The sequence below is a fragment of the Onychomys torridus genome, chromosome 16 (assembly GCF_903995425.1).
Source record: "Onychomys torridus chromosome 16, mOncTor1.1, whole genome shotgun sequence".
In the NCBI taxonomy this organism is placed as follows: domain Eukaryota; kingdom Metazoa; phylum Chordata; class Mammalia; order Rodentia; family Cricetidae; genus Onychomys; species Onychomys torridus.
In genome coordinates, this window is record NC_050458.1 from 29,980,533 (window position 1) to 30,000,738 (window position 20,206).

At 45.7% G+C, this 20,206-nt stretch overlaps 1 protein-coding gene across 10 annotated transcripts in view; it reads right to left on the minus strand.

The window, feature by feature from the left end:
- Asap1 (ArfGAP with SH3 domain, ankyrin repeat and PH domain 1) overlaps positions 1 to 20,206 on the minus strand; it is a 309,763-nt gene that overhangs the window by 48,694 nt on the left and 240,863 nt on the right. For all 10 annotated transcript variants that reach the window (XM_036207548.1, XM_036207547.1, XM_036207546.1 and 7 more), the window contains 2 exons: positions 6,452 to 6,539; positions 4,281 to 4,329 (listed from right to left, as the gene is read on the minus strand). In XM_036207548.1, the coding sequence (XP_036063441.1) occupies positions 4,281 to 4,329; positions 6,452 to 6,539 (137 nt within the window). The remainder of the gene's footprint in view (positions 1 to 4,280; positions 4,330 to 6,451; positions 6,540 to 20,206) is intronic.

The window sequence follows — 20,206 nt, forward strand, 5'->3', positions numbered from 1 at the left end:
ATAAAATAGAATAAAGGGAAGAAACACAGGGCAAGTGAGAGAGGTGGCTGGCGTAGATGACACACAGAGATGGCTGGGACAGACGATGCAGAGAGATTGCTGGAGTGGGTGACAGAAGGATACTGCACCTGAGGACCTGCGTGAATATGCAGGTGCTCTAGTTCTTCCGGGGGCAGAATGGAGGGGACGATTGACTAACAAGGATGCTAAGGAACAGTGATAGGTAGACAGTGTTCAAGAGAGGGATCTGCTCTCTGCAGGCCAGGGCTGCAAGGACATTTCACAGTGAAAATGAAGGGGCCCATGAACAGTTACCACAAAGTTGATGCTCATAGAAGGGGCATAGTACCTTGGAAGCATGACACATAATTTGAAGAACACAGCTCTGTGAATTAGGTCTGCAACACCCTCTGCAGGCTCACCTCTGAATGCTTGCTCTTAGGCCGTGCTGCTGTTCTGGGAGGTGGAGGAAGCTTTAAGACAGCAGAGCTAGCTACCACAAGTGGTCATTCAGGCCTTGAAGGCAATGCCTGCTTTGGGTTGGGAGTGGAGTGTACCTGCTCCCTCTTCCTCCCTCTCTGCTTCCTGAGCCCTAAGATATAACCTGCCCCCACCACCACAGAGAGAGCTCCGACAGTCGACATGCCTTTTCTGCTAGGATGGACTCTTCCTCTGACCTGGGAAGCAAGGGAATTGCTTCTGTTGGGTATTTTGTCAGTGATGGGGAAAGCAACATACCATGGCCAGATAGGACCAGTAGCAAGACACTACATGCACTCAACAAACTGTTACCAAGCTATGTGTAAAATGAGAAAGTCCAATAAGCATAAAATGTGCCTTTCCAAATGCTTTTAATGACACATGTATTTATTTAGTGTTCTTTCTTTCCTTATGTGTGTGGAGGAAGTCAGAGCACAGCTTGTGGAAGTCAGTTCTCTTCCTTCCGCCATGTGGGAACTCAGGTTGTCAAGCTTGGTGGCAGGTGCCTTTACTATTGAGCCATTGACCTGGCTCCATCAAAAAAAAAAATTTTGTGACGCAGGAGAAACGTTCAGAATATGTCTTGTGAAACAGAGGTGAAAAACTTTTTAAATGACATATTATCAAATTTAAATATATGTATCAATTATGCATTCAAGTTTTTTTAGAAAAAGTTAAAAAAATTTTAACCAATCTGTGCTTGTTTTTTTGAGTTATTTTTTCTTCTTTAGGGAAAAACTGATAGGAGGGGTACATGGCTATGTCCCCCTTCTGTAATTCTCCAGAGGTAAAGTAAGCTTGCATTAGCTGGGGATGGTGGCACATGCCTTTAATCCCAGTACTTGGGAGGCAGAGGCAGGAGGATCTCTGTGAGTTCGAGGCCAGCCTGGTACAGAGTGAGATCGGGAACAGCCAAAGCTATAGAGGAAAATCTTGTCTTGAAACACCAAAAAAAAAAAAAAAAAAAAAGAAAAGGAGGAAAAAAAGAGCCTGTATTACTTTCATTAATGAGAAAAAAAAAAAGCCCCAATTTACTCTTCAAAAAGAAAACAAATAAAAAGAATGTGGCCAAATCATTGCTTTCTTACACTTAGAACACAGACAGCTAGGGTTTGCTCCTAACTAATAACACAGAGGTTCAGGCCTGAGCCCATCGTTAGGATGGAACACAGGATGACAGAGTATGAAGCAAATGAAGAACTACCTACGAAACCTACGGAGAAAATGCAACAGCAAGTTTTATTTATTTATTTTTAATTTTTTTTTCCCCAGAGCTGAGGACCGAACCCAGGGCCTTGCACTTGCTAGGCAAGAGCTCTACCATTGAGCTAAATCCCCAACCCTATAAAAGCCAAACCAGGCTGTTAGTGGTGTATCTGCAAATCCTGCACTGGACTCTAGGTGGTGCTCACCTCCAGTTGGTTTTGAGAACTTTTCCTAGCATTTTATTTCTATGACGACACAGAAAATAGAGCTCTTGGGAAGCAAGCCTGGGAGTAGTGGGTGGGGCATCCAGTACACTTTAAATTACTTAGAATTTGTTCTATTAGTCTTAAGTTAGAAACTAGAGATTGCTTTTGAAAAAAACTTTACAAAATTATTTTAAAGTGTGTGTGTGTGTGTGTGTGTGTGTGTTTTCTGCCTGAGGAGGTCAGAGGCATCAGATCCCCTGGATCTCCAGAGTTACAGGTGGTTTTGAGCCACACAATGTGCTGCGAATTACACTGTAGTCCTCTGGAAGAGCAGTATGCGCTCTTAACCCCTGAGCCACTTCGCTAGCCCAATTCAAGAACCCTGTTTTGGCAGGGTCAATGGCAGCCCTTCATTCCAGACCCTTACTCGCTCCTCACTTTGAAGACAGGCTTGGTTTGGTTTTGCTTTCCAATGGGGATCAGTATCTCTTAGGCACTTAGTTGTAAAAACAGAATCCTCTAAGAGCCTCTAACTTAGGGGTTAAGATACCTCAAGGCCAGGAAGCCAGACAGTTTGTGACTTATTCAAGGTCTTAAGCTGGACTGGGTCACAACAACATAATCTGCACTTTCAGAGAAGCCTCCATTATGCCATACATATCTCTTTACCATGGGCTCATGATTAAAAAAAAAGTTTGTCATGATAATCAGAAAATGTGCATTTAAGGACAATTAATAATTATTTTCAAAAGAAATAACTCTAATCTGGTAGAAAGGAACAGCTATATTTCAGAAGGGCCATGAATCTAGTGGTGGTGTGTGACAAGGTCTCATGTGTTCCAGGGTGATCTCAAAGAAGCCAAGGATGCCTCTGAACTTTTGACCCTCCTGTTTCCAGCTCCCAAGTTGAGATTATAGGTATGTACCAGCAGGTCTGGTTTATGCCATGCCGGGGTAGAACCCTGGGCTTTGTGAATGCTAGGCAAGCACTTTACCCCAGCCCATGACAAACGTATTTATTTATTTTTTTACCTTTTAAACTCTTTTAAAGCAGTGGTTCTCACCTTCCTAATGCTGCGACTCTTTGATACAGTTTCTCATAATATTGTGGTGACCCCAACCATAAAATTATTTTCATTGTTACTTAATTGTAATTTTGCTACCGCTATGAATTATCGTGTAAATATCTGACACGTGACCCCGTCACTGCAGTCAGTCAGCTCCATGCCACAACATCAAGCCGTGGCTTCCCTGCACTGGGAAGGCAGAGAGCACCTGACGCGCTTCCTGGCTCAGGCCAGGTTTACCTGTCTGTAGGAAGCCATCTCTGAGCAGTGCCCTAAGAATCCAAGGTGTGTAAGTCCGGGTGTCCCCATACACAGGCCTCTTGGTGCCTGAGCTGAGAGCCAGCACCATGTGATGCGGCCTGTCTCATCCCAAGGGAGGGCTCTGTGTCGTTTACTACTGTATTCTCACTGCTTCCCATAATTCTTGGCAGCTAGCTGCCTTTATGAGCGCCTCTGTTCTTTCTCCCAACTCGACCTACTTCTGGTGCATTTCCTGCTCTCTTTCAGATCCCTTTATCCGAGAAAAAGGGGTGGGAGGAGGAGAGGAAGGGAAGGAAATGGATCTGAACACAATCCTGTGGCTCCAGAGTTAAAGGAAGGAAAGTAACGGTGACTAGGTCACTGATGGGACAATTTTACTAGTTCAGAAACTCAGTCCAAATTACTTGTGAGAAATAAAGTTTTAAACACCTTGAAAATGGCTTAACTGACTGCTTTCACACCAAGGAAAACAGTTGAGAACGCAGCAAACTGCCACTTGAGCTCCCGGCAGGCTACCGGAGGGAAAAAGGAATAAAGCTGACTCGGATGTCGCCCGGTGACGTGTGATGGCCAACTCTTGCCACTGCACCGGGTTCCCTTCAACGGCGCTGTGCTTGCCCAGCAAGAGGACACCGCCAGTGTCTTCCGATCGAGCCAGCCTCTTCTGCTTGTCTCGCAGGAACAGCTAAGCATCCAGGTAGTACCCAAGGACATCTCAGTGGCTCCCATTTGTGACCAAACACCAAGCAAGACACCTAACGCAGGTAGTACAGGATGAGCAAGGCTCAATGTTTGTTCTCAAAGAGCTCAGGGGTCTCTAAATGGCTGTGCATGGATGTGGCCCGGAGAAGCACAGAGCCATGCGAAGAAGCTACAGGTAGCGAGAAAGGAGGAAAAATCCTAGTGACCCCCAGGCTGGGGCTGACTATGCCAGGTGGGCAGGACAGATGGAGAGAAGAGCAAGGATGAAGGCTGAGGGGCAGGAGAGAAGTGTGACAAGTCACCGGGTAATGAATGCTTGAACTTCAAACCACTGCACTATCATTTTCAAAGTACTTACGCTACATAATCCTGCTCATCTTCTGCCTGGAAGTGATATGTTCTATTATCTAAAATACAAAAATGCAAAAACACAAACTAAGAACTGAGTATTATTTTTAATACCATCATTCATTAGCAACTTAACAATTCACTTTACTAACAGTATTTTCCTTAAGTACAAAGGACTAAAATAAATGGTCACAAATACCAAGCAAACAGTAGGCATTTTTTTTTTTTTTTGGAGACAGTCTTGCTCTGTGCAGCGCAGGCCGGTCTTGACGTTGCTCTGTTGACTTAGTCTCATTTGTGCTGAGACTGCAGGTATGAATAGGCACACCTGGCTGAGATACCTCTTGCAAAGACAAACTGAGAAGGGGACAAGTCCTAGCTGACCCAGAGCAGTTTCGGTGTCCGGAAAGGATTCTCCATTCCCCGTGACGTTCCAACTGCAGCAGGAGAGCTGCACTCTTGGCCCTGAATGGGATGCTCTCCAGCTGGATCAGGATCCCTGGGAGACTGGTCTAACCTCTGCCTTCCAAGAAGGGCTGACAGATACAGTGGATAGGAAGTTCATTGTAAAAACTCAGGATTGTACGGGTGTTTCAACATACTTAACTTCAGCCAACACAGAACACTTCCTTATGTCACTGCTCCAGGCAGGCACTGCCACTCGGCCCCCTTAGAGAGCAAGGTGCACTTCTGAGTGCCTTCCTTACTGTTGGGTGATCTGGCCCAACTCACCCAGCCTTTTCTTCTATAAAATGGGAAACCGACGACCTTTTGTGAGAATTAGCAATGTTATACACGGTGACCTGAGATAGGTTTAGACACTCAATAACTGATGCCCATTAACAACCAAGTCATATGGTAATTACCATCAATAATCCAATCATGGAAATCCAGGAACCTGAACTGCTCAGAGGTGCTGCAGGAGACTTGGCCTCCACCTGAAGAGCCTCACAAATGATTCAATCATAGGAGCTCGCCAGAGAATGTCAAGGGCAGGACTATGTGTCTGTGTAGGTCATCTGGCTCCCAGTCTGCCATGTTAGGCTTTAAGTTGGTGTTGCAGTGTTTCAGGAGAGTACAGAGTGGCTCTGGTCTATGCTATTTATCTGTTTGGTTTTGAGGTGCTGGGAATGGGACTGAGCATGTGCTGGACAAGTGCTCCATCCTCCCAATCCCCCCTTAGCTCTATATCCCCAGCTGAGTCTCACTGTTCTGTAGAGTTGTGGAGGAGTCCCCTCAGCTGCACAGTGGGTCAGTACGTGCAGGCTAGCAAACCAGTACCTCAGGCCAACCGCTAAACACAGGGAACATGGGATACAGGCAGAGAGCGGGTGACTGGTCCTGCTCCCTCATACAGGAGAAAAGCAAAGTGCCATGCAGTGATGAAGTGATGGGTGTGGTGACTTCTATGAGTTTCCAAGTCACTGTTTGGAAACAAGGGAGCTGATTTGTCTCTGACAAGCTCGTTTTTTGCAAGGATGCAATGGACAAATCAGACATGTTGCAATGGTGGTGTGCCTTGATTCCTGCGTCTACACCAGTGCTTCTTAATCAACAGGCGCAAGCTGGAATCTTCCATAACTTAAGTGTCTGGGCTTCATACCAACACTTGTATCTTTGCAGCTCAATGAGTGACATGGTGATATAATTAGAAAACTTGTCTGAGGGAACATTAGAAACAGTTCAATGCACAAGCCTAGGGTCTTACTCTTTTTTTTTTTTTTTTTCTGAGACAGGGTCTCACTATGTAGCCCTGGCTGGCCTGGACCTGACAGGTAGAAAACAGGCTGGCCTTCAGTTCATGAACTCTACCTCCCCCTGCCTAAAGTACGCACCACCACACCTAGCCATCCATTCACACTGTAAACACAATCACACAGGCTGGCCCCAGCGAGGCTTTCACAGTGCAAACTCAGAGACCTGAGGTGGTGCTAACCTATAGATTGAGGTTTGAGGAGCTAAGGCAGGATTGCTTGAATTCAAGGTTAGCTTAAGAGACAAAGAAAGGTTCTCCCTCAAACAAGGAAGTGAGCCAACAAAAGGGTTCCTTCCATGGGTCTCCCTAGACAAGCTGGGGGTTAACTCTGAGGAAGCCCATTTTGAGAAATTTTGACGCTTAAATACCCAGACCTGTAGCTGCCAGGGCCACAGGAACCAAACAGGTTTTAAAATGGGACTCACGTGATATCAGGTCAAAGGACTTCTTGTCTTCTGTATTTGGTTTCACCTGGCAGGTGAGAAGGTTTAACTTCGCCGGCTGCCTGTTAGACTGTGAAAGGGGAAACAGAGGTCATACATGCAGCACTCCCACCCTGCCCTCAGAGCGGCATGTGTTCAGAATGCCTGCTCGGTGACAGGAGGACACGATTTCAGCAAGAAGAAAACAGACATCCGAGTTCACTACAATTCAACACCAGACCTTTAAGCTTCTGCCCTCACACACGAGCTGGTAGGCAGTCTTTACAGACCCCGTTAGAATTCTGACCTCACTAAGGAGGGAAAAACAAATTAGTTGCCCTGCCCAATGTCTCTTAACCATACACAAGCTTTCTGGAGGTTAGCCAGAATGGAATCAAGAACAGTACCCCTCACTTCTAGTGAAGACTGGGCAGAACCCATGAAAACATAGTTTTCTAGAACTTGGACATCCTCAGGCATATAGATGTGTCTAAACCCACATCTTACTGTGAAACATCACTGACCTGCATTTCATTCATTAATACATGATGACCCCCGCAATCAGTTACCCCAACACTGACATCCCAGGCATTTGTGAATACTGGTTGCAATATAAAAATTGCAAAATATCCAAAACACAAGGGTAATTACCACCTGCCAGACATTGTGTAATGAGCCCGAATATCTGAAGAGAGCAAAGACATGGTAAAGATTTATAATACTTATTAGTAAATTCTCAGTCAACATTTAAAATAGACCCTGTAAGTAGCTAGAAAGCAACTTAGAGGGTGCGTACACAATCATTCTGGCCCCCTGCCTGCACTTGCCTAGGCCCCCTGCTTCCTGCAGATACAACTAAAGAAAGAATTGTCAAGAGTGTCTGAGCTCAGCTGGACTTCAGCATGAGAAGTCTGTGGAACTTTCTGGTCAGACCTGCATGCCTACTTCATGACAGCCATGACTTTGAAAACACCCCAACTATTGCTCAGGAATTTCATTTTTTAAAAGGATTAGAGGCGGCAGAGAGGTCACACTGAAAACCACTCAAGAGATCTAAGCAACAGGGATGATGTTGAGCAAGAAGTTTCAACACACACTGCATCATCTTCCCTAAGCAACGGGCCCTACCTAGAAAACAAGCTGCTCATTATCTCCCTGTGTGCCTTCCGAAGGGGAGCCAGGAGGCGTACCCCTGTGAGTGCTTCTTAGATTAGACAGACATGAGTTTTGGCTTGCTAACTGCCCACAAACTGGGCCTCATCTGCTGTTAGTCCTACATCTCATCTTTCTGGATGTGGACAATGTTACCTATTTCCTGTACGAATGACTGGGACACAGGACAACCTGGGAAGGCTAATGGTGAGGCTTAGGATATTATGTTCTGCTTGGAATCTGAGTTTAAGGAGGGCTGTAGAAAAGCTTAGGGGAAATCAAGAAATGATTAAAGGGATGGGAAATGGAAACTCTGAAGATGGGATAAAGGCATCAGTCACAGTCCAGAAGGAAGAGGATGGGGGTGACCTTACCTCTGTCTGTGAGCACATAAAGTTTGTCATTGGGAAGGCTGGGCAGCTGTTTTCTATTTGTACAAATGAAAAGAAATGCACTCAAACCATAGAAGATTTGGGCCAGACATAAGGAAGAACTTCCCAAGCTTAAATTAATTAGGTGTAATAAAAGGTTCAGGCTTCCTTTAAAAAAAATCTTTTAAACCAATGTTTGGGATTCTTAAGTAGAGAAATCTGTTTTTTAAAGTTTAAGATGCATTATACAGTATTTATACTGCATGTGGCAGAAAGCTAACATAGTAATTTCTTCTATCCAAATCTAGTATTTCTAGGTGCTTTTTAACATCAGATACACCCAGCAAGTGAGTTCAGTATCAGCGGCAGGTCAAACACAAGACCCACTTCTCATTGCTAAGCACTCATTAGTTCAAAATATCTGCTGGACAGCTTCTGATTACGGGCTTCACCCAGTTGACTCCACGACTGGCCCACAATTCCATTAGCAGTGACATGTGGGTGTTTACCCCACAACTGTCAAGTCTTTCTTGGCACATCAACATGAACTTCAAGTGACAGGGGTACGTCTTGCCAATACCTCACATATACTGCCTCAGGCTGAGCTGCAGTTAAGGTGTAACAAAGCCGCCAATACACCCAAAGCTGAGTGGAGAAACGTCAGAAAAGGCCTTGGGGGGGGGGGTGGGGGTGGGGAAAGTTCTATGCAAGTCCAAAGAGCATATAGCAGCAGAAGCACAGAAATCACTACAGTAATGATGGTAATTCCAGATGTTTGTATAGCTTAGAAAATTTCAAAACACTTTCTTGACATTTAGGCTAAATTATAGGTATATTGATGAAAGAAGACATAATCTTTCCAGAGATTAAAATCAGGACAAAACTAAACAACTTGGCCAGGCTGCATCGGGGTGGGACAATTCATGAAGTCCACCCCCCCACCCCACACGCTCATCCAGGTCTCACTTTCCAGTGTCTAGAGGTCTTGGTTCTGAACCGACCTTCTCCTCACACATGCTGCTGGCTCTCCGGCTCTCATCACTCTATTTGTCCGCTTGTCTTTCTCCCTATGACTGGCAGGCTGTTTGCTCACCAGAGTATGCCATGTATACAGCAAACACTCAAATATCAAGCAAATGACTACATTCCAGGAACCTCGCTTGTACCTCTTGTACGCCCCAAGAAATGCTTTTGGTTTCTTTTACTAGAAGAAGGGAGGGAGGAGGAGAGACGTTAACTACCGTTCCTAAGATGTTCTTCTTCTACTCCATTGAGCAGGCCAGTGTGGAGAGTCACAAAGGATGGCAGACCTTGGGGGACAAACTCTTAATTCATATTGATGAAAAGAGAAACTTCAGGACTGAAACAGTTTCTCACTCATTTGATAGTTACTCCAGCCTCTTCCATGTCTTTAAGGCCGCAGGCAAAGTGCCGCGGTCCACCAGCTCTCGGAGAAGCTGACTATACCAAGGGCATACCTGCTGCTCAGGGGTGCTGGGTCTGAGTCTTGGGGTGTGCAACAAGTACTCAGATTAAGTGAGAGGCACCTTGCAGTGAGGATCCAGGTAATGCTGAGTGTGTACAAGCCAGACGAGGTGGGGAGGGTGAAGAGCATAAAGGGGGACATAAAGGGGGACAGGTGACATGAGGTCATGCTGAGCAGGAAAGCAGAAAGGACTGGTCTGGGACCTTAAGGGATCTATCTACACCCTGGGAGTTCCAGCATGCTACTGAAGGAAGATATTCAGAGCAGTGGCCCGTAGAGCTGCATTCAAGTGGATGGTGGAGGCTGGGGTTAGCTCAGATGAGCAAGGATAAGCATCGAGTTAAGGGCATGGCAGAGGCCAGAGACGCCAGATTCAGCTGACAGAGACTTCAAGTGCATGACTCAAAAATAAGCTTTCCATCTAGGCCCTGGATGATGAACGGGGGCAAGGCTTGGTGCTCCTGAGGGTTCTCTCAAGCAGGAAGGACTTCACTCAAGAGTTCCTGCCAAATGCAGCTGCCATACCGGTCAGAACTGAAGACTTTACAGTTTGGTGCTCCCACACGCCCAGGCTTAGTCTTTTCAGATTTTACCTTTCGTTAAAATCATACAAAGCCACTGAAGAAAAGCTAGGAGACACTGCAAAGGAACTAGACCCTGTTAGTATATCCACTGCTATTACTCTGATTTTAACAAGATTTCTCTGAAGAGCCTGCTTATTTTTTTAAACACGCACTGGTTCAACCCATACATATTGTTTTGAAAACTGCTTTTTATTTTTTCAATTGACAGTATACTCATCTAAGGCAAAAACATGTAGGTTTCTGTTATGAGAAATGTTTCAACTGGGGAGCCCCGGGTACGTTCGAAGAAATGGGGTGGGGGTGGTCTCTGTCTGACATGCCATTCAGCTAGATGAAAGTGGACATGTGTACAGAACAGCACAATCAACTCCCTCAGGCTTTGCCTCTGGAAAACAAGCAAGCCCCACACACTCGAGGCAGCCCAGTGTGCAGCGTGATGCTGTTTGGGATGGAGCTACAGAGTTACCGGCACTGGCCTACTTCTCTGTCAGCAGAACACAGCTGCCGAGATTGCTGTTCAAAAATGAAATTACATCCCCAATCCTCCTGTTGAACCTCTCTGCATTACAGACAAGACGAGAACATAATTAATTGCTTTGAAAATGAGCCGGACCCCACCAGGCTGAGGTACAAATAAAATAAATTTCTTTGTACTTCCTAAGGCAGTGCTTGGAAACAGAGATATGCGGACTGTTAATCACTTCGGAATTTTCATTCAGTGTTAGATGGCTGTTGTCTCTAGGGTACCATAAGTACTTGACATGTGCTCAATAATGGCAATAAACCCCTGGCCAGAAATTAGGTCCATGCCAAACACCTGCCACTGACAGAGAACTACCAGCACAATTTCAGCAGATGAAAACTACTGGCTTTTGAAAGGTATTTTTGTTTTGGGGCAAGATATAAAACTTTTCTTTATGATCTCTCAAATTGCAGGCATTTGCTCATCTTGCAATAACTCCATGAGTTAGGCACGCAGGAGAAAAGGCAGGCATGACCTGGTGGTCAGCCTACTTGGCACACTATGCTTCTAAGTAAGAAGCATGGCCCACCATGTTCCTGCGTATTTCCAGAAGTCAGAACACTGAATTCTGAAGCACTGTGAGTAGCCATCGACTGGACCATGTATGAGTCTGCACTCTCCATGTCTCCTTTTATGTGCTTCTTCTGCATAGAGACCTTGGTGGTATGAGAGCTCACTGTCCAATCCGAGGCCACGTGCTAACCAATCAGTTGACAGGCTTCCACTATGTAAGTGTCAGCTCACAAGCAATAAAGCAGACACTGGTCTCTGAAACCGTCTCCTGAGGGGTTCTTCTCCGTGCCTTTTACCGACAGACCCTTAGGCAGTGTGATTTTGTTGGGAGACACCCCAGTAACATCAGCATAGGATCTTACTGTTCCTAAACCCAGTTCACAGGTAAGGAAATCATGGGTCAGGAAGATGAGGCACACTGACCTCGCTTTTACAGAAAGACACAAAGCAGCGCGCAGACCCCATCTTCTCCCACTTACTACACTGCCTCCCGGTCAAGGTCAGACTCGGAAAGCTTGCCAACCATCCCTAGTGCTTCTCCTTTTCTGGTTCTTTCTGCCCTTCAAGAGCCAGCTCTTTCATTTCCCCTTCACATCCTGCAGTCCATCTGCTGAGAAATGCCACCTTTCTTAACATGTTTCAGATCCTGAACAGTCACTGTGGTCACAACCAAGCCCCATCCCTTCAGTGGTTCTTCCCACACCAGGGAGGAAAAACTGGCTAACAGTTCCTCATTCTGCACTTGCCGACTCTGGAGGTCCTAACTTTCCCAACCATTGGGCTAATTTCCATTGGACAGGGGGATATGTTAAGAAGAAATACTTAAAGGAGACATTTTCTGTCTTCCTTTTTCTTCTTCTTCTTAAGATTTTTTGAGACAGGGTTTCTCTGTGTAGTCCTGACTGTCCTGCAACTCACTCTGTAGCCAAGGCTGGCCTCAAACTCAGAGATCACCTGCCTCTGCTTCCTAAGTACTGGGGTTAAAGGTGTGTGCCATCACAACTGCCTAGTAAGAAAAAAATTTATATTAACATTTCCTATGTAACTACAGTAGCCATTTCAATCCATGTCTTCTTGCCCATCAATTTATAAAACCCCACACCTTCCACTCATAATATTTGTATGAAATGTATTAATTTGATGATGAAACACTTGAGCTATGGTTATTATTATTATTACTTTTAAAGGAGACTCTCACTACTTTATATCCACAGAGTGGGCAAGGAGTGGCTGAGTCCAGGATGTCTGCTAGGTTCCTGCTACCCTCACACACCAAGGCAAAGGCAGGCTGCAGGTTAAGGATATCTTCATGTCAAGAGTGTGGTGTCCTGTGCCAGCAGAGTTTTACATAAATGTATTCACTGAACTGTTAACAGCCACTCCACATGTCCTAGTTTGCTCCCTGGGGCTGTGGTAAACACTGTCACTAAAAACATCTGAAGAGGAATCTGTTCATTTAGCTTATACTTCCTGATCAGAGCTCATCACTAGGGAGGTCAGGGCAGGAACTCAAGCAGGAGCAGAGGCAGGAACCACAGAGAAACGCTGCTTACTGGCTTTTCATGTCTCGCTCAGCTTGCCTTCTTATGAAAGTCAGGACACCTGCCCAGGGGTGGCATTGCCCAAAGTGGTCTCGGCCTTCCCACACCAATCATTAATCAAGAAACTGTCCTGTAGACACTCCTCCAGGCCAATCTGATGGAGGCAGTTCCTCAACTGTGTTCTCTCTTCTCAAGTGACTAGACTGTGTCAAGTGGACAAAAATGAATCAGCACGCTATGTGGGCCACACTGTTGCCTGCTCGGCTGATGAGGAAACGGAGGCACAAAAGTCAACAAATTTTGCTGCAAGGTCACAGATGGAGACTGCAGAACATTAGCTGAAAACTGATTTAGACACCAGCTGCTCCACAACTTCAAAGTTGTAAGCCCTGGACTTTCTGTCTCTTTGGGCTCATGGATCTCGGCCACTGTAACAAGTGACAATGTTTACTCTCCTCGCTTTCCCTATGCCACTAGAAGCACACAGAGTGATGTGTTCCTATCCGACCTCCAAGGCACACTATAAAAATTACAAGGCTACAAGCTGGGGGGCTTGGTGGGGTTTTGATCTGCACCCCTTTCACATTTTAATCTTTCAGTTTCAGCCCCACCCCCTCTAAAAACTAATGGACACAGGCTACAAAAACACCCGGCTGCAATGGAGCCGCACGTCGAGACTCATGCAGTCTGGGACATTTGGAGTGATGCAGAAATGAACTCATACACGTGCTCATATGGTACAAGGTGTGCAGTCCAAAGGACAAGCCCTCCTGAGACACAGGGAGGCCCCAGACCTGGACTGAATCTATGCCCAGACTTGTATGACTAGAAGCGGGAGCAAGTTTCTCAAACCCCATGAGCTCATTTTCTCAGAAGGAAAGGGAAAGAAATGTCCTCTTGACAGTGACAATGGACTTGGGCAATGTATGACAAGAGTCTACTGCTCCACTTACAACTGGAAGGCAGCACAGATTCTTGAATCCAACTTCTTGGGTTCAAATCCAGCAATTATTGATTATGTGGCTTCCAGACATCTTCTCTTTAAAATGGGGAAAATAGGTACTTGAAGGTGTTACGAAAGGAACAGGAAAAAGTTATGTGAAGTGTCTAGCATGCTGTAAATGCTCATTTTAGTCCATGCCATTACTATAATAAGGCACCTGACGGCAGGTCCCTTACAAAGGAAATATTATTTAGTCAACACTTTTGGAGGCCGAAAGTCGGAAGGTGCAGTTCTCTGGCTAGTCACGCCATGGCAGATGACATCATGTCAGGGTACACATAAGAGCGACATAAGGCGAGATGAAAGGTCAGAGAGTAGCTCAGGGATCAGCTTTTCTGTTCTTCACAACTCTCTCTTGCAGGAACCAGCTTGGGGTTCTACAAAAACTACACTAATACACATCATAAGCAAACTTTCACAAGGACCCACCACCCCAACACTGCCATACAGGGAAACAAAACTTCCCCATATGATTCAAATCATATCAAAACCTTGGTGGTGCTCAAAGAAGGTCAGTCATGATGTTCACAATGACTGGTGATTTCCCACATGGCTACTCGGACGGTGTCCAGATAGCTGACAGTCTCTTTCGGATTCCCTGTTAATGTGGACTCACTTCTGGAGAGCTGTCCACTAAGTCACTGTGGTTCAAACAGAATGCCAGACCCTGTCACATGAAGGTTACAGAGGAGCCCAGTACTGAAGGGGCCTTGGCAGTGTGAGGGCAAGTAGTAGAGCACTGAAGTGAAATCCTGATGAATGTGAAGATAGAGAGCAGGTAAAAGAGGGGGGGGGGGGAGGGGGACTCCAAGCAGACAGCAGAGCAGCCGACGGGAGGCTTAGACGACAGAGACTGAGGATTCAGGACATGAGGCCAGTACCCTGCTTTGGTTTAACTTCGCTACTCATTGAAATGGCACTCCACTAAAATAAAGGTGATGGTGATAACCAGACTTCACACTGGCCATGTTCTAACTGAAGTTGACAAGTGACCTTACCAACCTTACCAGTATCCTGGCAATTCGTACATTCCCATATCATCCCCTCCTTTAACTCTGGTGGAGAACAGAAGCGCTCAGTAAGTCTCCATTCGGGGTGAGTGTCAATCTGGGAAGTGTCATCTCCAGTCTCACGTGCAGCCAGGACTGAGGACAACGGATTTATTCTGGCCAACGGCAGCATCCTTTGATCACTTGTGACATTATTAAAATGCCAGTGGTAAGGTCTTTTGTGTTAAATAAATTAAACTGATGCTGTTAATATGTAACCTTGAGATTCAAATAGTAAAGGGAAAGAACTTTCATCAGGATTCAAAACAGTAAAGATCTCTGCTGATGTATTAAGAAAGATCCTGTAGAGTGTCAGCAGAAAGCTCTCTAAGCCCCTTCTTACAGAGCTTGAATTCCAGAAGCCCTCCAATAAACGTGCGATGTGGAGAGGCCTACATAGATATTTCATGGTAACCCTGACCCTGCAAACAGTGTTGCTTATTTCAGTGTCTAAGTGATGCTGTCAGTATGTTTACTCCTCCACTTCTTTCCTTCCCACCATGTGAAGACGGTTCAACACCAGGGCCTCCAGGCGCACAGGTGCATCTTGAATTGGAGCATACAAAACAGTCCCACTCTTCTGTCTACAAGACAAAGGGAGGGGCTGGAGAGACGGCTTAGCAGTCAAGAGTACTCGTTGCTCACGCAGAGGGCCTAGACATGCTTGCCAGATCACAACCACTTGTGACTCCAGTTCAAGGAGATCCAAAACCCACTTCTGATCTCTGTGGGTACCAGGCACATGTGCACTACACACATGCAGGTAACCACTCATGAACGTAACATAAATACATCTCGAAAAGAGAGAGAAAGGTGAGGGGAGGTACAAGTGCAGCGTGGTGGGAGGCACCGCCTCGTGCCAGGGGAGACCCAGAACCAAGTATGCAAGTGGACAAGAAAGCACTATGAATAGGAAGTTAAAGTGCTGTAGGTCACGAAAGAGCAGCAGGTAGTTACTTTGAGGGCTGCCTCTTTTTGTTATCCAGGAGCTGTAAGTGGTGGCAGTGTTCCAAGAGTCCCCCTAAGCCTGCGAACTATCCCTAGCAGCTTTGCAAGCTCCTTGACATGGTGTCCAGGCTGGGGATTTTGGAGTAAGCTTCCCGCTCTGTGGAAGTGGCCGCTCACTTGGCTGTAGCATGACTGCTCAGCTCTGACTAGGTGAGGTAACTGCCCCTTCTTTGTCTATCACAGCATCCTGTTGGCTTCTACAGCACTTGTCCTCGGTTTCCTCTGAGCTCCAGAACAGGGACCCTTCTTATCATGGCACTACATGTGGATCAATGCTGTAGTGCACTGATTAAAATGATTAAAACGAGCCAGTGCCTGGCTCAGAAAAAAGTCGACAGAACACTTTAATGAGGAAATTATGTACCTGAAAAGCTAAGGCTCAAAAAAAAAAAAAAAAAAAACTCTTCCAAGTTTTATAGCTTGTTTAGGGTTTAGCCTGAGTCCAACAGGCACCAGCCAAGTTTGTCCTCCTAGAATTTATGGTGCTGCTTTCTAATTTGTGGGGAAGAAAGGAAATCAATTCTCTTCTTCCAAGGACAACGGGGACAATGGAAGCAGAGGGGAGCCACAAAGGCCTGTCACAGAAACAAGTTCTTAAATCCACCGCACTGAAGGCGTCAATCCCCCTGCAGGCCTTTCTGTGCTTCCTCCACGTACTGTCATTGTATGTGGTAAAGCCCTGGCTGGGGAACGTTGGCTTTAGAGTTCTGGACAGGCCAGCCAGAAAGACAGCCCTCTGTGGGAACCGTCTACTGAGGCACAAAGTCCAAGGACAGGAAAGAGACACCCGATTCTTCCTTCAGTGAAGTGCCCTGAGGGGACAGAACTACTGCCAACCCCAGCAGGCAGAAATTTAACTCTGTATGTAAAAAGCTATGCCTCAAACTGACTTTGCAGAGTATGCCTAGGAGGCAAGGGAGCAGCGGCACAGGATTCCTGTAAACTACAGTTTAACACCACGGAGGCAGCAAGACGGTAGGAAGATCCAAGAGCACTGTGGACAGCAGCTGACACTGACTGAGCACTAACCCTGCCCCACAACCTGTCCTAATTGCTCATAATCAATGAACTCACTTAATCTTTACAACTGACGAACCAGGCACTAGGAATGGCTCCGCTCTATACAAAACAGCTGTCACTGGAGATGCAATGTCAGAGAGGGGGTTCACCCAGAAGGTCCAGCTCCATGGTTGGAGACGGTGTAGTCCCACCTCAGATCACCGAGGTGATAGTAACCACCAAGTTTAAGGAATGCTTACTGTCATCTTGCCCAGCACTGCCAGGACATGTTACAGGTGATGGTGGGTGAAGAAGCACAAAGGAGCCGAAGCTCCTTTAATTGCAGCCAGATTCACGGGGCTGCAGCTCTTCTCTCCTTGTCATCTTAAGTATTTTGTGGGCCTCCTGCGTGTGTTCTAGCAATAAGGAATCCTCTACACCAAGCCATATTCTTAATCTCCCTCAGCTGCAAACAATGAGCCTCCAAACAGCATTGTGAACTGAGTAGGTCAACATGGGCTATAACAAGACTTTCATACAAAGGAAAAAAAAAAAAGATGCATTCACTGCTCACTGACTATATTCACTCAACACTTCCCGTATGCAAACCACAGTGCTAGCTGCTGGGAATCCAAAGATGAGCAAATGTGGCACCTTCCTGCTTCTCACCTCTTGCCTGGTGAGAACTGAAGCTAACGGTTCCTGTCCTGTGGGCAGCATCTTGAGGACTAAGTGAGGCCATACACGACAGGTGCTGGCTCTTCTTTGAGCCCAGGTGAACAGGTGCACTGTCTGTGTCCCTTACCTCTGCAGAACCCCTGTGAATATTTTGCCCGGGAAACTATTGGTTTTGGTTTTCACCCAATTCCTGTGTGATCAATGGGGTCTTTCTGGGGGGGGGGGCAGGAATGTGGTGCAGTTGCCACAGAAATGTCTGGACTACAGAGAGAAAAGCAGGAAACAAGGTAACAACTTGCTGGGAGGGACTGAGAATGAGGGACGGCCCTCATTTCTCCCCTGAGCACCTGGTCAGCAGACTTCAGCAAGGCCACCCATGAGCCCACAGTAACAGCAGTAGCCTCTTAGCCTCACAGCACGCCCACCCCTTATTTCTTTTCATCCTCCTGATATGTTTGAGCTGAACACTTTTCTCAAGGTCACAGAGTAAACAGAAAACTGGGATTCAGATCCAATCTGACAGATGTCACCATCGATTCTCTTAGCCACCAAACAGTGTGGCCAATGTGTTATTTGTTGTTAATTAGAACACATGGAAACAGTTGGCTTAGACACAGGACTATCTTTTGGCAGGAAACAGAGAGAAAGGGAGAGAACCGAGTTTCCATCGTTAGCAAATTGTCCAAGGTCAAATAACTAAGCAAGCAACGCACAGATGCCCTCATCACCCACACAATCTCCCACTAGGAAGGCCCTCCATAGCAGCAAACAGAGCACAGGAAAGCCATTGTGTAACTCATCAAGTGTCTCCTGGGGTGGTGAGGACAGGAAGAGCTCTCAGGTAGAAGGTACAGGAAGAGTGTGTAAAGTCAACCTTTCACAAATGCTAAGAATTATGCACTCTAGTATACATATGTAATGTGTGTGTGGACTAGGAGTGTGTCCAAACGATCTCATTTTCTACCTCTGTAGCTCTGATGCCTAGGTCAGCACATGGAGGATGGCGGAAGGAAGGCTGAAAAGGTTAACAGCAGTTGGACAGTATTATCAGCTACTTTCCTTGTTTCTGTGACAGAATATGTGACTCAAAGAACCTTAGGGGAAAGTGGATTTACTTTGGCTCCTAAGTTAAAGAGAAATAGTCAATCGTGGCAGGGAGGCATGGCAGTGGGAGTGTAACGCAGAGAGAGAGAGAGAGAGAGAGAGAGAGAGAGAGAGAGAGAGAGAGAGCGAGAGAAACTGTGGTAGTTTGAATGTAATTGGCCTACATAAGCACATAGGGAGTGGCACTATTAGGAGGTGTGGCTTTGTTGCAATAGGTATGGCCTTGTTGGAGGAAGTGTGTCACTGTAGGGGTGGGTGGGCTTTGAGGTCTCATATATGCTCAAGACACGTCCATTGTCCCAGGCCACTTGCTTCCCACCATGATGATACTCAACTGAACCTCTGAACTGTAAGCCACCCAATTAAATGTTTTCCTTTGTAAGAGCTTCCGAGTCATGGCGTCTCTTCACAGCAACAGAAACCCTAACTAAGACACACTGGCTCACTTGACTTCCTCATTTCCTTCTTTTCATTCACTCTGGGACCCCTGCCTATATGACGGTGCCACCCACGCTTAGGGAGGACATTTCTTCCTCAGTCAGACCTCTCTAGGAACACATTCACAGATATAAGCCCAGAGGTGTCTTCCAGGTGCTTCTAAATCCACTCATGTTGACAGTGAAGTTTAACATTAGAAACAACCTCAAAATGACTACTAACTGGTCCAAAGATTTCAAGCAGCAGAGGGATTGGCTGGTCACAATGGGCATGACATTAAAAAACTGAGCAAGGTTGTCTGAGGGTTGGAGCCTAAGGGAAATCACACAATTCTGCAGGGGTAAGGGACAGAGATGATGTAACTGCTTAAATTCCATGAAGGACAGCAATCTTTAGGATGCATGAGATAATCTTAAAAGAGTGTGCTAGGAACCTTCTGTACGGCAAGACGGGGAGGACCAGTATCCAGTGTGAAGACTCATAAAGATAATAGGTTCTGCAGAGTGAGCCTAGAAGGGCCAAGTCCCATAGACCTGCACTGGTTAACAGTCAAGTTACAGCTCTCTTGGTGCCCCAGTTTCCTCGTCTATGACATTAAAGTGAGCATGCCATGGGCTATGGGGATGATTGAGTGAACTAATATTTTACAGAGGAGTTATATGTCTTTTAGTTCTCAACTGTAATGAACTAAAAACATAGTGCTCACCCACCCCTCATTTTGACTATCCTATCTGCAATTGACTGCATATCTTAGCTTGTCAGGGATATCACTTAACCCAGGATTACTGAGGTTTTTTTTTCCCCCAGACAGGGTTTCTCTGTGTAGTTTTGGTGCCTGTCTCGGGTCTCGCTCTGTAAACCAGGCTGGCCTTGAACTCACAGAAATCTGCCTGTCTCTGCCTTCCGAGTGCTGGGATTAAAGGCGTGTGTCACTACCCCGAAGCCGATTACTGAAATTTAACTCAGTTTTTTTTTTTCCTCCAAGAAGAAGTTACTGGGTTAAGTTGTATACATATTTGAAAAACTCTTGGTATATACTTTGTAATTTTCATTCCTATATGATATACATCCCATTATAGCTTTTATTCTCTTTGAAAATTTAAAAGCTTTTTTTTTTTTTAAGTTTAAAAGAGCCAAACTAGAAATGCCCTGTTTTATTATACACTCTAGCAACATGTTTGAAGATTTTACAGGCATTATTTTTTTTAATTCTTCTTTTTCAAGCAAAGAAAATCCTCTATTATCTTTGTAATTCACAGGCTTTTCTGGGTAACAATTCTATTTTCCTCAAAGTAAGATTATAAAGTCA